This window comes from Sus scrofa, chromosome 15 (genome assembly GCF_000003025.6).
Source record: "Sus scrofa isolate TJ Tabasco breed Duroc chromosome 15, Sscrofa11.1, whole genome shotgun sequence".
In the NCBI taxonomy this organism is placed as follows: Eukaryota; Metazoa; Chordata; class Mammalia; order Artiodactyla; family Suidae; genus Sus; species Sus scrofa.
In genome coordinates, this window is record NC_010457.5 from 83,749,450 (window position 1) to 83,768,682 (window position 19,233).

At 41.5% G+C, this 19,233-nt stretch overlaps 1 protein-coding gene across 2 annotated transcripts in view; it reads right to left on the reverse strand.

The window, feature by feature from the left end:
- Positions 1 to 19,233, reverse strand: part of PDE11A (phosphodiesterase 11A) — a 418,185-nt gene that overhangs the window by 383,368 nt on the left and 15,584 nt on the right. Inside the window, exon 1 of one of the 2 annotated variants that reach the window (XM_021076416.1) lies at positions 7,216 to 8,447. The exons of the other annotated variant lie outside the window; for it this stretch is intronic. Within the exon in view, the coding sequence (XP_020932075.1) occupies positions 7,216 to 8,148 (933 nt within the window). The 5' untranslated portion in view covers positions 8,149 to 8,447. Of the gene's footprint in view, positions 1 to 7,215; positions 8,448 to 19,233 lie in introns of those variants that run through there. 2 annotated transcript variants of the gene reach the window in all.

The window sequence follows — 19,233 nt, forward strand, 5'->3', positions numbered from 1 at the left end:
AAATAAAAATGAGCCCATTAGAGTACTACAGAAATTCGAAGGAGGGAGAGATTACATCCAGTTTGTGTGGGATGGGGCAGGGATTATCAAGAGTTTCATGAAGATAAGCTTTGAGGAATGAAAGGATTTAAACGGGCAGTGAAAGAGAAGACAAAGAGATGGACATGAGTGTACACACAACAGTTAATGGTCCACAGAGGCCATAGCGAGAGTGGCCGGGCATGAAGGTTCTGTAGCTTGAAGACCTCAGCTTGAATCCCAGCTCCCTCACTTACCAGCTAAGTGACTTTGAGCAAATTACTTAACCTCTCCAAGCCTTAGTTTCTCCTTCTATAAAATGGGGGTGGTAATTGCTACCTCTGGGAATTGTTGACGGATTAAGAGGCAATGCTTGCTAATGAGCTAATGCCAGGCTCATAATTAGTGCTCCATAAATAGAGAGCACTAATTAATTAACAATGGAGCTTCCATTTCCCTTCTGACAATCTTGTTTAAATTTTTTGAAAAATTGATACCCTAAAGAGGTATTGCAAAGTTTCCTCTTTTTTTTCACCCAGGTGAAAAAGACTTCTTGTTCTAAATTTGCAACAGCCTAAAGCGATGTTGTAAGAAAGGAAGCAGAATTTATCATTAATATGTGAAACTACTGTTCAGCCATTGAAACCAATCAACTAACAAGAAACTCTTGGATTACAGAAAATACCCACTTCTTTTTTAATGCCAGGAAACCTTCTTTACTATTTTAATCCTAAAAATAAGTAAATAAATTTACCTTGAATGCCTGTGAATGATCAGGAACCAGTTTCTCCTAAAATATTAGAAATTCAACCTGCTATTTTATGACTAAACTGCTTCTTGTATGACTCAAATTCCACTTTCCAGAAGAATACAAAATACCACCCTTAAAATAAATGACTAAAGTAGCAAGTTAGTGGACTTCAAGGATCTTGTTGATTTTCCTATAAAGCAACTCAAATCTATTTCAGAGTAAAACTTCATATGACTCAACACTATATTAAACATGAAACACTAACTTCCAAATTAAGCCAGCTTTGTAAATAAACAGGTGACCCAAACCTTAGGAACCAAAATAAATTGGTCAGAATAGTAAACATTTAGCTTATGGGTTGGGAAAAAATTAAGTTAACCTTAAATTACCTCCCCATGATTCTGTAGAAACTGTACTTTTCTGTAATCTATCCTCATATACAAAGCAGCAAAGGCAATTTGTCACCATGTTTATCATGATCATGTGTCTGTCAGGAAGACGGGCTGAAATAGCAAATGTTTCCTGCTTCAAACACAAAATCAATTCTGGTTCTGGGCTAGTAAACACGGGTTGTGGGTTTGGGGGAATTTTTAAAACACTATGTGCAAAGCTGAAATAAGATTTCATGAAACTCCTTTATAATCCTAGTTTTGGAGTGGGGCAACATCTGCCTTTTAAGCAAATCTCAGCAACTCACTCACAGGACTGCAGACGCATGCTGGTCAGTGCTGTCTTATGAATGAAGAGTATTCACCACTGAATTTTCAAGATACATGAAATTAATCCCTTCTGAGACCAAACACATTTAAATGTGTTTATTTCAATGGCAATTATTCTAAAATAAAATGAGATTAAGTGAAAATGAGTTACTAAATATCGGCATACTATTATTTAATATATAATAAATATAGCAGTGCAGTGCAATGTATTCTTAAATATAACCTTCTGTATAATTTCTTGTTTGTTCTGTATAAGTCTTCTTTTCAAAGAGAAGCAGTCAGCTCTTTCTTATGTCATGAGAAGGCAGAGTAAGATTTGAATGAGCAAAGATGGAGAAGGAGTAGTCCTGGCAGAAAGGATGAAAAACACAGAAATAGAAAAGCACTATCCAGGCACTGAAAATGGCACGGAATTTAATTAGGATGGTGCTGAGGCCATGCGAAAGCAGCAGACTCTGGGGCCGGAATAAAATTGAACTTTTCCACCTAAGACTCAACCTGACTCAGAATCAGGGCTGGCTTCACAGGCCAGTGGTTGCGTGCGGTTGCGTGGGGGCTCCCTGCTTGAGGTTTAATGCTGTGCCATATGAAATTCTCAGTGATTCTATCTTTGAATGTGTGCTTTGTGAATGAAGTCCAATAGGACAATGGTATATGAGTCCAGAGCTTGGAGCCTTGTCTCCCCTCCCACTCCCTCCCAAGACTAGTTCTTAGACCCTGATACCTGGTGCCTGGCTCCTGGGGCCCCACCCAGCCTACCCCCTTGTCAGCCCTGCCCTGAGACCAGGAACCACAAGCAGGTCACATCAGTTGAGGGTAAGACCCAAATGATCTGCCATTGCCCTCTGCTCCGGGCTGGGATTTGGGTGGGAATGTGGGGAAGGTCGGGTGCATGTCCCACACCATCATGAAGAGAAGCAGACTGTGGTCATCCCCACACACAGCTGGCAGCACCATGGTGCATTCAGGAGGCAACTCAGCAAGGGCCTCTCATTAACACCCAATCTCAGCATGGAGGTGGAAATCACTGGGGGGTCGCATGTCTGCTGTGGGTTAGGGCAGCAGACCCTTGGGAAGGGAATGCTGACTTCTCCGCCTCCACCCAGGCCCCTCTGCTTAATCATTTTGCACTGAGCTCTACAAATAATGCGGCTGGCTCTGCTTAGAAGCTCTACTCACTCAGCTTCTCTTCTATTTTTAGCGATGGCATTATCCTTCTCCATGTTACCCAGGTATAGAATCTCTGAGTCATCACTGACTTCCCTCCCTCCCTACCCAAATTCACACCTGCAGGACATCCCCATCTGTCCTCTGCTGTCTATTCCCACCGTTCCTGCTTCAGGTCAGTAATTCATCTGGCTCCACCATCATAAGAGAGTCCTAATTACTTTCACAGTTTTGAGCCTCTCCTTGTTCAATCCATTCAGCCACTGCCACCAGGTTACCCAAAACACCATTCTGACCACACTAAAAAGTTCCCAAGGGCCCTCTGTGGCCCACTGTTAGTGAAGCTCAAAATTTTAGTCAGGCATTCAAGATTCTTCTTTTGTCCTCATCCTACTTTGGTATATTCACTCTATAGCATACGAAACACTTTGGCCAAATTAAACCACTCACTATCCCCTATACATATTTTGGGTTGCTCATTATTGTCTGAGCCAAGTCACAATGTGACTCCATTTTCCTCTGTACCTAACATTTTCTGGTTTGTATCATGTATTAAGAATGGCTTGGCATTAGTTGTGAACAGTACGCAGCCTTGTACTTGGAAGTACTTGGAAGTACCTGGAAGGCAAGAAGCATGTCCTCTTACTTTTTTGTACACCCACAGGTCCCCTACCTGGGGCTTAAGCATAATGGCCATTCAGTGTATGTTTGCTGGAACTGATGAATAAATGAATCTGTTGTGCAAACAGATTAGGTTTTCTGAAAGCCTGGCACACCTGTAACCCTTCTGCGTCATGCCCTTTCCTCTTCTCAACTCACCTAACAAAACATCCTGGCTGCTTTTCAAACCCAAAGCCCATCAAACACCTGTATCATCATTATCAACACTAACAAAAATATCATCTCACACTTTTTATTAAAGTTTAAAGTGCTATATTCTGAATGCTTAGAATAATCTCAAAAAGAACACCTGTTACTTGAGTGCTCTTATTTTCAACCTCTTGAGGGCAATTTTTTCATTACTATATTAAAGCGGGCTGTTTAATAACTTATAACTGTCAGGGGGAAAAAAAGGTAGATTGCAGACACTATGATCTATGCTGAATATGTAAAATGAATTTTTTTCACTTGCAATTCTTTGTCTCCTAATTTCAAGTCTTTTTTTAAGGACTAATTGAAAAAAGTAATGAAAGATAATGAAATAAACTGAGGGGGGTCTTTTTGCTATCAAAACTTTTATTCAACTTTTAATAGTTCATTAGTCTTTACTTGACTTCAGGGTACCATGCTTATTATCATAATTTCTAAATGTTTTCAGTGCCTTTCTCTCACCCACATTTTGAACCTCCAAGACATCATCAATCTTATCAAATGATTACACTTTTAAACTCTATGTGATAATTTCAAATCCTGAAGAAAAAAAAGTATGCCAGTTTAATCTCAGCAAGAAGCACCTTAAAAATATAGTAGTTAATAAAGAATCAAGGATGGTTATATTTTTACATAGAAGCTTCAAGATGTTTACATATATGATCAGAATTACAATACTGTGATAAAACAACATGCATGTGGAAGGTCATCAGTTTTTCATTAAGAGGAATCTATAACAGCAGGAAATGGAAAGGAGAAGGGGGAATGCTGGAACTTGTGAAGGATGCAACATTAATACAACTCTATAAAAAGTTTTATATTGCATGAGTTACTAAAAGGAACAAAATGCGGAACTTTTAATAGGATAGGATATGGTCAAGTATTATCAATCACATTTAGAGGAATCTTAAACAGAGAGTGGAAGAGTAGATATTCCTATATGCCTTGAATATAAAGCTGGTTCTAAAATACTTAATTTAAGGATGGAGTACGGCTCAGCAAAAGATTAAGTTGGTCAAAATGTGCTGAGTTCATACCTCAGCCCCAAATAAGGAGAAAAACAATCGAAAATGAGATAAAGAAAAAGAATACTAGTAAAATAGATAGCATCATTATCATCATAAACTGCTACCATTTCCTAAATAATTGAAATGTGGGAGTTCCCACTGTGGCTCAGTGGGTTAAGAACTCACCTAGTATCCATGAGAATATGGGTTCAATCCCTGGCCTCACTTACTGGGTTAAGGATCCGGTGTTGCCATGAGCTGTAGTGTAGGTCGCAGATGTGGCTCAGATCTGGTGTTGCTGTGGCTGTGGTGTAAGCCAGCAGCTGCAGCTCAGATTCAACCCCTAGCCCAGGAACTTCCATATGCCACAGGTGTGCCCCTTAAAAAAAGAAAAAGAAAAAAAATTGAAATGTGCCAGGTACTGTTTGCTATATCTCACCTTATTTTCTTTGCCACAAAAGGTGGTATTATTCCCATTTTGTGTGTAAGTCAGTTGAGGCTCAGAGATGAAGAAATTCTCCCAAGGTCACACTAGTGGTGACTGGTGTACTATAATAAATAAGAAAAGTAGTTTTATTGAAGAAAAATAGTGAAGAAAAATAAAGAAAAACACACCAGGTTAAAAATATAGATGTATATGGTAGAAGCCAATGGAGAAAGAAAAGAGAGACTTTCTAAGCAGATTAAAATGAAGACAAGGAGTAAACTAAGATCTTCAACTCTCAACTCATTTAACTAACACCTTTCCCCTCCCTGCCTTTTGCCAGTCCTCCCAACTCCCCAATCTTTACAGCCATCTTTACTACCCTGGGGAAGAGAAAAGAACTCTCCTCTCAATGTCAGCTTTCAAATTTTAAAAGGCAATTTTGCTTTCCCTTCTGTCTTCAGAGCAAGAGTGGGGCCCAGAAGAAATATCAGCTGCTGAAAATCTGATGTTCTATGCCTGTGGTAACACTTCTAGTCACAATTCTAGGCAGCAGGAAGGCAAGTTAACTACTGAGGAAGCTAAGAATTATGCTCTTGAAGAAAAAACAGTATATGAACAGTATTAAATAAAAGTTAGGCGCTGATAGACTGGAGTAGGAAATAAAACGGAAGAAAGTCAATTGGAGAAGAATGAGAAAAGTAAGGGCAATAAAAAGATTGCAATTCCAGGCTATAACAAGCATCATCTGACAAGGAAGGGTTTTTTTTGTTCGTTTGTTTGTTTTTTGTTTTTTTTAGCCCAAGCACACAATAAGGATGTAGAAATAATGAGAAAGAAAAGAGTTTGTGATTGTTCAGCTTTTTACAGAATCTTCAACATATCAATTATTAAATGCTTTTATATTTCTTCCCATGGCTTTCTAGGGTTATAGAGAAATAGACACTTGTTAAAGATTACTCATTGCTTGTTTGACGTAAACCTATCAAAGTCATTAGGAAGGATATAATGAATAAAGCATCTAATCAAAAAGGTTAACAAAAATGGTATTTTTATAGGCATTCCTTAACATTAAAGTGTTATATTGACAGACATCTCACAAAAACATGAAATTTTGTTTCAGTACAAACTAGTCAATTTTCTATGTAAAACTGCCAACTTTCAGAGGAAACAAAGAATATCTTACCTTTAGTGTCCTTCCCACCACTTTTGTTATTCTGATCAACGAATTCTAAAGACAGGTGGAGCTCTATTAGACAATGAGAAGAAGTGCTCATCTAATGACCACAAAATTTTCACAGCCAAGGATAATTATTATGAACTCCAAAGAAGTCTCATAGGAAGTGGCATCCAGTTTCATTATGTTCAGTGAATAGATACTAAAGAAATTAGAACTGACTGGCTTTCAGATTCGGGATCTAATATCAGGTTCAAATCACTGTGAAAATGAAAGGCTTAGAAGTACCAGAGGACAGCATGTTGGGTTTCCTTTTCCACTTGAAACTACATGTTTATCCTGCTCATTGCCTTTGGAATTTCTAGAAAATTATCCACTTTTTTGTCTGTTTCACAAACTAAAAACCTACTTGCTCAGTCCTGTCAAAAACTAATTGCAGATAATGTTGGATTCAAGCCTAAATAACCCCTTAATTTGTCCAACCTCTTTCAACTTAACAACAGAAACAGTTAAAACAGATGCTAAAAAGGCACAAATGGGTCAGAGGCCCATTCTTCCTCCCTTCTTCCTCTTTTCTTCTTCTTCCCTACATTGGAACTCATGCAACTCTAAGCTAGAAAAGGAGCTAGGAAAACAGGCACTTTGATCTCTTCCCAATCTTGAATGAGAATGAAATACTTTAAGATCCCAAAAATGACATCAGAGACACCAACGTGCCCATTTTCTTCAAACTAACACTAGAATTCTTGAGTAAACATTTTTTTCCAGTACCTAACAAATGCATTCTAAAACAACACACTGATATTCTTAAAGACAAGGTATCTTGACAGAGAAGCATGTGGTACTATTGGGTACAAAATGTAGCCCCTGTGACATATGAATTTTCCTCAAGCCACTGTGTGTTAGGAAAAAAACCATTACATCAGAAAAAGTGTAATTCGTCTAAACTCAGAAGGAATTTAAATACCAAAATTCATATCGTAAAGAATCTAAATTAATGTGTTCCTGGATGCCAAAGGGTAACTGAAGGCCTGGCTCCCAGACCAAAGGGGCTCTGGAAGGGGGACAATGCAAAGTCCTACCTGGTAGGCATCAGGAATGTTGACCGTCTCTCCATGCTCCCCGACATAGCCAATGATGCCTTTGCCCCAGGGGACCTGCACTTCGTTTGAGTTTTCTGTGCTGCTGCAGGGCAGCAGTGGGGTTCCCGCATGCACATCAAAGAATTTGGAGACCAAGCTCTTCTTGCCAGCAGCTGCCCCTTCCACCAGGAAGAGAGAGCAGCGGTCAGCGTCCACCATGAGGCAGACGAAGATGAGGATCTTGTAGCTCAGACTGGTAAGGTCAAGGTCATTGGAGATATCCTTGACCAGTTCCAGGAAGAACTGTCGCTCATTATGCTTTTTGAGGTGGCACTTGTAGTCCATGGCCGTAGGGGGGTACTGAGGCAGATTCACCCGTGATTCCAGCAGGGCACTGAGAATGTGGGCGGTAGTGGGGGGCAGGGAGCTGGCCTTCCGGAGAAGTGCCCTCCGCCGCACACTGCTCAGGGGCTCCTGGGCCCGGGAGGTCACTTGTTCATCGTAGGTCCTGTTGACATGGATGGCCTTGGAGCGGGCAAAACTCTTCCTTAGCTCTTTCTGAGAAGCTCTCCGCTGCAGGCTCCCATCACCCCGGTTGCCACTGGCCCAGCTGGGACTCAGGGGAACCCCACCACAGTCCCCACTACCCGGAGTGGGCTGGCTGCTAGCAGAGCCATTTGGTCCAGCACCACCGCCAACGCTGCTGCCACCCCTGCCACTGCCATGAGTCAAGCCACTTGGGCCGGCCAGGGTGGACGTTGGGCCTAAAGCCCCGTGACTCTGATTGTGCCTCTGCAGCCACTTCTCCACCATCTCCTGCTTCCCCTTCCGCATTAAGTAATCTTCAAATAACTCTGGATGCCTGTCCAGGAAAGTTTCCACCTCCCCAAAGTCCAGGCGGGAGGCCATCGTGGTCCCAGACACTGCTTTCATTGCCCTCTCTGCACTTGGACCCAACGTTTCCCTGCCCCAGCCGTCTAGCTGGTCCTGCACATGTCCAACCCCCACCAGTACTCCCAGCTCCGCACCGAGATTCAGCGGAGCAATGGAATCCAAAGGGGCTGGGAGGTGCCCCTTTCCTCGGCCTCAGACAGAGCCCCACCCCCCAGGTCCTGCGACTTCCGCGCCGCACAGGTGCCGCCACAGAGCTGCTGCCGCGGCTTCCAGCTCGTTCTGAGAACCCGGAGCTACCGCTGCTCTCGCTCTGGCTGCTGCTGCTGCTGCCGCCACCGCCGCTGCTACAGCAGGATGAGTGGACCGCTGTGAAAGGGAGGTAGGCAGGACACGCCCCTGAGTGAGGCAGGGATCCGGAGGGAGGAGAGAGGTGGGAGGGGGGAGACGCGAGCGCCGGACCAGACAAAGTCCCTGGCCGGAATGCCAGGCGGTTCCTGGAAGTCTCTGGACCGCCGGAATGGGCGCCTGGGAACACGGCCGACTTCTGATTGGAACACGATTAGAGGGAGACGCACCTAGTTCTTTCCCCCTCCTTTCGTCCTTACCTCCCCAGCCCTTCCTATTCCCTGCCTCTAATCCTCCAGCGTTTCACTGAGGCCCCGCGGGGGCCCAGTGGGAGCCCAAGTACTGGGAAGTGTTTATGGTTTGCAGGGATCAGACCCAGAAGCTAACTCCGAGGAAATGAGGATGCTGGGGGTGGGGGAGGATGGTGTATTATTTTTCTCGGATGTGACTGTGGATTCTTGGCTCCTAGGATTCCTGGGACTGCCCACTTATACTAATACCCAGCTCCTTGTGGGTGTGCAGTAAATAATAATGTAACTGGATTTACAGAAATAACTAAATGGAGCTCCCCATCTGAGCAACCCATGACTTTAGCCAAATTCACCTACTAGGGGTTGGAGACAGGAGGGTGGTACTTGGGAGAAAAGCGTAAAACACAGTTACTTGGATTAGGGACCCTGCTTAGCAGGGGTACATTGCAAAGTGGACTTGAGGGCCTCAGGCCCTTCCCAGCCAGTCCTGCATACACGATGGTTACTCTTCATTTCATGAATGACTTGTCGCTTACTCTTCATTTCATGAATGACTTGTCGCTGCTTCACTCAATCTGGCAGGGACACCAATGCTTCCTTTCCTTTTCAATGTCCTAGGGCTGTGGGTAAAGACTTCTCTGTTGGAGGCTTTTCTTTCCCTATCCCTAGGGATGATCAAGATCTGGCTAGTCTCAGCTAGTCAGAATAACACGTTTTCCCTTTGGGCCTTTTCCAACCTAGTGGCTAAGCACAGGTGATCTGCCAGGAAAGAAAAGCAGGTGATAACACTTTCTTGAAGCCTAAGGGTCTCTTCTGTGAGAAGCAAAAGCAAATGGAGAACCATCCAGTTCCCTGGAGCAGCAGGCCAATCTAGAATGCTAGCAATGACAGTAATAAAACTGCTGCAGAGGAGGCAGGTGGCAACATTTATGGAGCTTCCATGTAGCAGGACACACAGGTGACTTATGCAGTAAGTAAAGCTAACTCCAGAAGATGTCCTCACAGTTAAGACAACAAAGTGTATTGAACACTTGCTATGTGTTGATCACTTTAAATTAACATATCAGTTTAACCCTCACAACAGATTTATAAGGTGGGGACTCTCATTATCCCATTTTAAAGATGAGAAACCCTGAGGAGTAACTTACCCAAGGCACACAATGAGGTGGCTCCAGAGCTGGGATGAGGCACACTCTTAGCCACATCACTGGATTGTCTCTGCTAGGATTTGGACTGGTAATTCAGGGTAGATTCAGGGACTGGGGCAAAATGTTCTCTAAACATTCCTCTGACAGCAGCAGGGGGAGCAGAGACGGAGAAGAGAGGCACTTGCTTAAAAATTCCCAATTTCCCAGCTTAGCAGCATGACTAAGGGCATAGCCTTGGCACTGGGAATGCAATTGTGAACAAAGACTCTGCCTTCACAGAGCTTACATTATAGTGAGGAGATGGCAAATAAACCAATAAATACAGTTGAACTGTGAACAACTGAGTTTGAACTGCACAGGTCCACTGATACACAGATATTTTCCAGCAGTAAATACTACAGTACTCCATGATCCAGGGTTAGCTGAATCCGTGAATGCAGAACCAGTGATAAAGAGAGCCGACCATAAGCTATAGGTGAATCTTCAACTGTATAGAAGTCAGCAACATAACTCCCACTTTGTTCAAAGGTCAACTGTATACAGAATAAGAGACTATCAGTGATAAGTGCTATAAGACTTGGCAAAGTATTATATAAAGCGATGAGGTGGTAGAAAGGCCTGAGGAGGGAATACCTGAGCAGAGAGCTGGTAGAAGTGAGGGAATGAGCTGTGTTAACATCTGTAGAAAAGAGTATAACAGGTTGAGGAAGTATGCTTAGGTTGTAATTGTGTTTGGAGTATTTAAGAAATAGCAGGGAGACCAGCTAGGAGACACTGAACCAAGCGTAGAATATAAGTAGTCTGGAGATGCAGCTGCTAAGGAGGTGAGTGCTGATCAAGAAACAAATGAGAAAAAAGTACTTGACACAGTGCCAGACATACAGAGAGTACTCAATAAATGTTCCCTGTTGTATTACTTTTATTATTATTATTCTAAAGTAATAGTGTGTAGAAACTTCAGTGTGTATGGCCACATCTCTGGTATCTTGAGTGGTCCATCAGTGAAGATGGTTAGAGCAGTGTACTGGAGCTGGCTTATAGGGGCTCACAAGGACTGTTTTAGCATCTCTTTCCAACTCCATGTTCGGGGACATCATATAGTTTGCAATCAGTCAGGATGGGAGTATCTTCACCATGGAAATCAACAAGTGCTGTGAATCAGGACTTTTCTTTTTCCAGATCGCTAGCTGATAAACATCTACCAAAATTCAGTGGAAAAAATTCAATTGTTCATCAGTTGATGAATAGATAAATAAAATGTGGTATATCCATAGAAGGGAATATTTGGATATAACAAAAAGGAATGAAGTACTAATACATGCTACAACTTGGATGAAACTTGAAAACAGTATGCAAAGTGAAATAAGACACTCACAGAGGACCATGTACTGTATGATTTCATTTCTTTGAAATGTCCAAAAGAGGCAAATCCATAGATTAGTGGTTGCCAGGAGATGGGTGTATGGGGAGATTTAGGAAGAAGGGTCGGGGAGTACCGCTAATGGGTAAAAGGTTTCTTTTTGGGGTAACAAAAATGTTCTAAAATGGATTGTGAGGATGATTGCACAATTCTGTGACTATACAAAAACCACTGAATTGTACACATTAAATGAATAAATTGGGGAGTTCCCGTCGTGGCGCAGTGGTTAATGAATCCGACTAGGAACCATGAGGTTGCGGGTTCGGTCCCTGCCCTTGCTCAGTGGGTTAACAATCCCGCGTTGCTGTGGCTCTGGCGTAGGCCGGAGGCTACAGCTCCGATTTGACCCCTAGCCTGGGAACCTCCATATGCCAGGGGAGTGGCCCAAGAAACAGCAAAAAGACAAAATAAATAAATAAATAAATAAATAAATGGATAAATTGTAAGGTATGTGAATTACATGTCAACGAAGCTGTTATTAAAAAAAAAAAACAAAACAAAACAAAAAAAAACAGCATAAGGTATTTACCAGCACATGACTTGTCAGAATAGAGTAGCATTGCCGTGCAAGGAGGCAGGAAAAGCAATAAGCATCCCGAGGAAGGGAGAGAAGCAGACCACCCCTGGGCTGCCTGGAAACAGAAGGCTTAATAAATAGACATTTCCTTAATTCCATCTTCCGTGTATTCATTATATAAGCAGTTGTTTAGCACGTATTACATTCTAGACTCTGAAGACAAAAGAAGACCAAGACAAAATCTCTGTCTCTGATTGAGAATCTCACAGTCTACAGCGCCAAGGGGAGTAGGAGTAGAATACTAGGAAGGGTGGGAAAATGAATTGAGCATTTGAGGCTTGCTTTTGAATTGGCTGCAGTCTTATTCCCTGCTTAGTTCATGAGGTCACTGAAGAAGTCAATTGTTGAGGAAGAAAATGAAAAGGCGACAGTGCAATTAAGACAGTCCAGAAGGCTATGATGGGGGGGGCTGCATAATAAGATGTGTGGTGATATGGCCCCAAGTGTCATTTCCTCTTCATTCTCCATTTGTAGAATGGCATATGTATTAGTCATGGTCCCCACAGGAAACAGAGCATACTCAAAGTAATTCTAAGAGGGTGAATTTACAAAGGGACTAATTACAAAGATGGAGTATAAGTAAACCACAGGGAAAATAAGGAAATTTGAGACTCATAGCAGCAGAGAAGTCACCACCTCTAGACCTGATGGGAGCAGAAAAGGAACAGTTACCAGGACACAGAAGGAGAAAGGATTGTGTAGTGACTACTGTCCTGAGAGAAGCAGTGACGCCCTGTCAGAGGACATGGACGCTCAAGCTGACCTCAAGGGATAGGTGTCAGGAACAAATACTTTGATCTCATTCTTCTCCCTCCCTCCCATCCGGACCAGCCCCAGCTAGCAGACAGAGCCTACTGGAGCTCACTGATGGAATCCATAGGTCATCCCACCTGGCAGAGAGTAGGGCAGGACAAAAGCTTCATGAAAGATCTGAAGGGGTAAATGGAAAATACTTGGCCCAGTATGGAACCCTGAAGAAGTCCTATTTGGAAATAATGGATGCTACAACTCCAAAGAATTTTCTGTGTAATTCTGCTCTTTTCTGCTCACCTGCTAATTCCGTCAAAACACTCTATAACACACTCTACAACTACATTCACGGTCAGCAGAACCTTCCGGGGCACACACCCTGAAAAGATAGGATACTGTGAGGCTAGATCAGTCAGCTCAAGGAAGAAAGCTCTGCAGTCTCCCTATCTACACTTCCCCCTCTTCGGAGAAGATAAAGGGGCCTCCAATTTGTAGTTTTCAAATGAAAGGGCTTCCTTTTGATCCAAGTATTCATTACTTTATCACTGCCAATTAGCATTTATTGAGCAACATGCAAAGCACTGGGTTATTTGCAAGATAACTTTTGTTATTTCAAAGGAGACCCATCAAGTTTTAGTACTAGATAAAACTTTAGAGATCATCTAATACTCTACTTTCATTGCACACATGGAAATTGAGATCCAGAACAGACATCTAACTCCTCCAAAGTCAGCTGCCAAGCACAGCCTCAGATCCGCTCCTGGTTCTGTCCCACCCTTACATCCAAGAACTTGATACTAACCTCTTGAAGCCAATGAACTTCTGTCTCCTAAGCTTGTCTCTTAATCATTCCATCTCCTAAAATAGACTTTCACTACGTGACCAGTAGGCATCATCGGACAGGTTGTTCCAATTTTTGAAATGAAAAATTCACTTCAAAAATAATTAAAATTGGCATAGTATTCTTCTAGGAAATAGGGGTCCACAGGATCAAACAGAAGATGGGTTATTCCCATTCCAAAAGTATTAAAAGTTCCACAAGGATGTTTATTTTTATGGAAATTTAATTATCAGAAGTGGTCACAGTCTATTACCAAATCCAAAACCTGAGGTGGTATAGCAGGGTTCGCCAGAGAAAAAGAAGCAACAGGATTATATAAAGAAAGAGAAAAAAGAGACAGAGATGGAGATAGAGACTGATTTATTAGGAGGAACTGGCTCACATGATGGAGTCTAAGAAGTCCTATGATCTGCTGTTTGCAAGGTTTAAATCCAGGAAAGCCAGTAGTGTAATGCCATCTCAGTTTGAAGGCCTGAGAACTGGGGAGCAAATGACATAAACCTCAGTCTGGGGCAGGAGAAGATGAGATGAGATGTCCCAGCTCAAGCAGTGAGGCAGGGAAAAACAGAAGAATTCCTTCATCCTCCACCTTTTGTTCTACTCAGGCCTTCAGTGGAATGGACAGTGCCCACCTACAGACACCAAAAAGCTATCTACTTTGCTGAGTCCAATTCAAATGCTAGGCTCATCCAAAAAACTCTCATAGACACACCCAGAAGCAATGTTTAATCTGGGTATCCTGTGGCCCATTCAAGTTGTCACATAAAATTAACCACTACAGTTATCTTAGCTGGTTTTAAATTTTGTAAGCAACTTTCCTCCCACTCTATTTGTGTAGAACCTCAACATGTGTCTATTTAAATTGCCATTCCTTATCTGGTAGTGACTTCACCTTAGTCAAGTAAAATTTTGTAACCCATAGTAACTCACAAAAGAAAGGTAAATATATAAAGTAACCATGCAGATTAATATACACCAAGCAGGGTAAATTAGATTAGCACTGTCCATCTGGGCATTTGGGAATGAAGTCTGTTTCTTTCACCCCAGAAGAAATTGTGCATGTAAATTCAGAAGCATATATTTACATGCTACCTAGACAAATACAGCTGTGTTACAAAATATAATTGACTTAATTCCTAGTATCATTGATCAAATGAACAGGTTGCCCTCAATAGCTATTATATTCTTAGCAATAACCATGTATAGTAAACTGCAGTGTTACAATTACTGTTTAAGATATTTTCAATGTTAAATTTTCCTTTTTAACTCCATTTCAATTGTCTTTTTCCCCTCCCCTCACTATTAACGTTTTTAGTTATTTCTCCCCAAATTATCTTTGAACAGAATACAGCTCCCATATTTAACCTTCAAGGACTCAGTTTTCCTAGATTCAGTGATCCCAATACTGTGCTATCCCCTATGGTGTCCACTGGCCATGTGGCTAACTAAATTTAAATGTTAATTAATTAAAATTAAATGAAATTGTAGGAGTTACCATCGTGGCTCAGCAGTAACGAACCTGATTAATATCCATAAGGATGCGGGTTCAATCCCTGGCCTAGCTCAGTGGGTTAAGGATCAGGCCTTACTGTGGCTGTGGTGCAGGCTGGCAGCTACAGCTCTGATTCGACCCCTAGCCTGGAACTTCCAATGCCATGGGTGTGGCCCTAAAAAGACAAAAATACAAATAAATAATAAATTTTTTAAATAAAAAATAAAATTAAACAAAATTATAAATTCAGTTGCTCTGAAAAACTACTCATATTTCAAGTGCTCAGGAGCCATATGTGGCTAGTGCCTACCCTACTGGATTGTGTAGATACAGAACATTTCCTTCACCTTAGAAACTTCTATTTGAGAGTGCTGCTCTAAGATCACCTGCAGCACCAAGATTCTGTGTGTATTCACCAATGCCACTCAATGGCCTCCCAGTTGTCAAATATAATGGCCCTCATACTAGTTTTATGATATTCCTCTGTTCTTGAAACTTTTTCTCAGTAGCACCATTTCCTGATTCTTTATAACTTGAATGGATTTGAATTACATTCTCTCAAAACAGTGAGTAACCATCGTTTTTCAATTTATCTCACTAGTTTTTCTACCCCCTGTGGCCTTCCTGATTGTTGCAATTACTCATTTAAGGTCCATTCCCGTAACTGCAGTTACCATCTCCTGTTTTTATACTCCCCAATATTATGATTCTGTTTTCTAGCACCAGATGCTATCTTACTTAGCTGGACTACCACAGCAAAATACCATAGACTAAGTATCTTCAGCAACAGCAATTTATTTTCTCACAGTTCCAGAGGTTGAAAGTCTGAGGTCAGGATACTAGCATGGCCGTGTTCCAGAGAGAGTTCTCCTCTTGGCTTGCAGATGGCTGCCTTCTAACTGTGTCCTCACGTGGCAGAGAGAGCAAGCTCTCCCGTGACTCTTCTTAGTAAAGCACTAATCTCATCAAACCAGCGCCTCACCTATCAGACCTCACCTGACCCTAATTACCTCCCAAAGGCCTCATTTCCAAGTACCATCACATTGGGGGTGAGGGCTTCAACATATAGATTTTGCAGAGACACAAACATTTAATCCACAACACTTGGATTAAAACTTGGTTGCTTAAAACTGCTTGTTGTTGTTGTTTATTTGTGGGGTTTTTTTGGGGGGAGGGGGCCCCGTGGCACACACAAGTTCTCCAGCCAGGGATCCAACCCGAGCCCAGCAGTGACAATGACAGATCCTTAACCACTAGGCCACCAGGGAGCTCCCTGTTTGTATTTTACTGATCACAATTGTGTGGGTTGACCAGGGGTTCTTCTGTTTCATTAGGTGTTAGCAGGAGTCATTCCTGTGATTGCATTCAGGTGGCAGCTGGACTGCACTGGAACCTCCAAGAAGGCCTACTGAACACATCCAGGGCCTCCCTGCTGGGGCTACTCAGTTCTCCTTCAGGAGACCTCTTTCCACATTGTGTCTCAACCTTCAGTTCTTCATATGGAGTCTCTCTCCAGAAGGACTGCCCATCCTTCCTTAAAGTGTGGCAGCTGGGCTCCAAGAGGGGACATTTCAACAAGATAAGCCCAATGTGCAAGAGCTTATCAAGTTTGCATCATAGTTAATATCCCACTGGCCAAAGCCAATCATATAGCCAAACTAACTGCAGAGGAGGGACAAGGATATGACTCCTCACAGGTGTGTTTCACTGGGAGCCACCAATTTAACAGTCAACCACACAAGCTCTCCCCTGAGTCTCCAACCCACATTTCCAACTGCTACAAGACATTCACTCCTAAATTTGACACCTCAAATTTGTCAATTCCAACATCATTCTCACTCCTCCCCACCTTAGGTCACTCAATTCTACATACTCTACTTCAGAAATTTCTCTTTGAAACAAGCTTCTTTTCTCCAAACCCATTTGCCTTAATTCAAACCTTCATTAACTGTCTGATTCTCTATTGAAGATCTTCCACATAACAAGGGTAATAATGGTATAGCTTTGCTTATAAACTCTTCTATTTATAGAGTCCTTGTCAAAGATATGTACTAGGTTGAATGGCATGTCCTCCTAGAACCTGTGAATGTGAGCTTATTTGGAAAGAGGGTATTTGTAGAAGTGATTAAGTTAAGGACCTCAAGATAAGAGCATCCTGGACTTAGGGTGGGCCCTAAATCCAATGATATTTTTCCTTATAAGATACAAAAAAGAAGACAGAGATACATGGAGGAGAAGATGATGGAAAGACAGAAGCAGAGACTGGAGCAATACATCTACAAGCCAAGGTATAGCAAGGACTGCTAACAGCCACCACAAGCAAGAAGAGCGGCAAAGGACAGATTCTCCCCCAGAGCTTCCAAAAAAACAACAACAACAACAAAAAACAACTTTCCCAACACCTTTATTTTGGAGTTCTGACATTCATCCCTGCCACAGAATAGTTTTAAGCCACCAAGTTTGGAGTAATTTGTTATAAGCACCCTGGGAAACAAATATAAGGTCTTTCATTATTGCATCTCTATCTTCCATCTCTGTTCTCATCTTCTGCTACTCCCTACCACACATTCTCCAAGTATGCAGATGCCTTTTCCCTTCTTGGCTTCCCCCTGAAAAGCCCTTCTCCCCTTTCCTGTCTCTCAAACCGCTCTGTTCCATTAAGCCCTATTTGAAATGGCACATCCTACGTGAAGTTTTATCTGCTTATAGTAAGAATAGTATTGTATCTTCCTGTGTGATCTGTCCTTCTACTTCCACACATTTTGGTCAGATATCTGCTATAAGTCACTTAATACTTGGTATTTATTCAACTCAATAGGATGTATGTAACTCTCCATTTTATTATTTTTTAATAGTTATTTCCCCAATACAATTTTTTTCTACTGTACAGCATGGCGACCCAGTTACACATACATGTACACATTCTATTTTCACACATTATCATGCTTCATCATAAGTGACTAGACATAGTTCCCAGTGCGACACAGCTAACTCTCCATCTTAAAAAATTTTATGTCAAAGCACATTATTCCTCTTGTTACCTTTTTTTTTACTTAAAAATTAAAACCAGTCTGAGCAAAAAGCCTACCCACATTCATAACTGTATTAAAGAATGAGCATCCAGAAGATAATTTTTTAAAGACATCTAGGTGAACAATAATGATCCATGAAGATAGAGAAAAATATGCTTCCATATCATGCCATAAATGTTTTATATATTCTGTTTTCTTCTTAAAGTTAATAGAGTATTTTATCTTAGAAGAAAAGGCAGCAATAATCAAAGTATCTTGCTAAAGAATGATTTTTTTTTTTTTTTGCCTTTTTGCCATTTCTTGGGCCACTCCCCTGGCATATGGAGGTTCCCAGGCTAGTGGTCGAATTGGAGCTGTAGCCACCGGCCTACTCCACAGCCACAGCAACGCAGGATCCGAGCCAAGTCTGCAACCTACACCACAGCTCACCGCAACGGTGGATCACTAACCCACTGAGCAAGGGCAGGGACCGAACCCACAACCTCATGGTTCCTAGTCAGATTCGTTAACCACTGAGCCACAATGGGAACTCCCAAGAATGATCTTTTAATAAAACATATTGATTGGTTTTTAACCGTTTCAAAATATTTTCTCTATATTTGGAGACTCAAACTTAGGAGACTATGGAAAAATTCAGTATTTAAAAATTCCTTGAATCCTTATAAAGGTAACTTTGCTAAATATATATTAAACAATCAAATGTTGAGCTAGACATTGAGAATATAACATAGTCTAAGGACCATCCCTTTCCTCAAAGAACATTATTTACAGTTTAGCTAGGCAGATAAGATATTTGCATTAAAGTACAACTGACAATACAAGATACCATTGAGGGAATAGGACAGACAGGAAATCCAAAGAAAAAATCAGAAGTATTCTTAAATCCATATGATTGAAAGCGTAGGCCTACTAATATCAGAACAAAAGGAGGAAAAAATTGGAGGAAAATTCAACAATAGATGATTCAGTTATCATTTAGGGAATAAACATACAAGAAGGACAGAAATAAATAGTAAATAGTGTTGCCTTTCTTCTTAATTGCCATGCCTTCATTCACTAGATCAAAAGTATTTCATCATTCCAGTTATTGCTTTACATGTCTTACAGGAAAAACACTGTAAGAATGGAAAAAGGACACCTTATCATTTAAAAGACAGTCTCCATTTGTCTCATCTGTTATTTACAGTTTGATTCAAAGATGAAATATTACTCCCAAGGGTAACTTTAACAGCAACTAATATCAAAAAACAAACATGTCAACTCTTTAT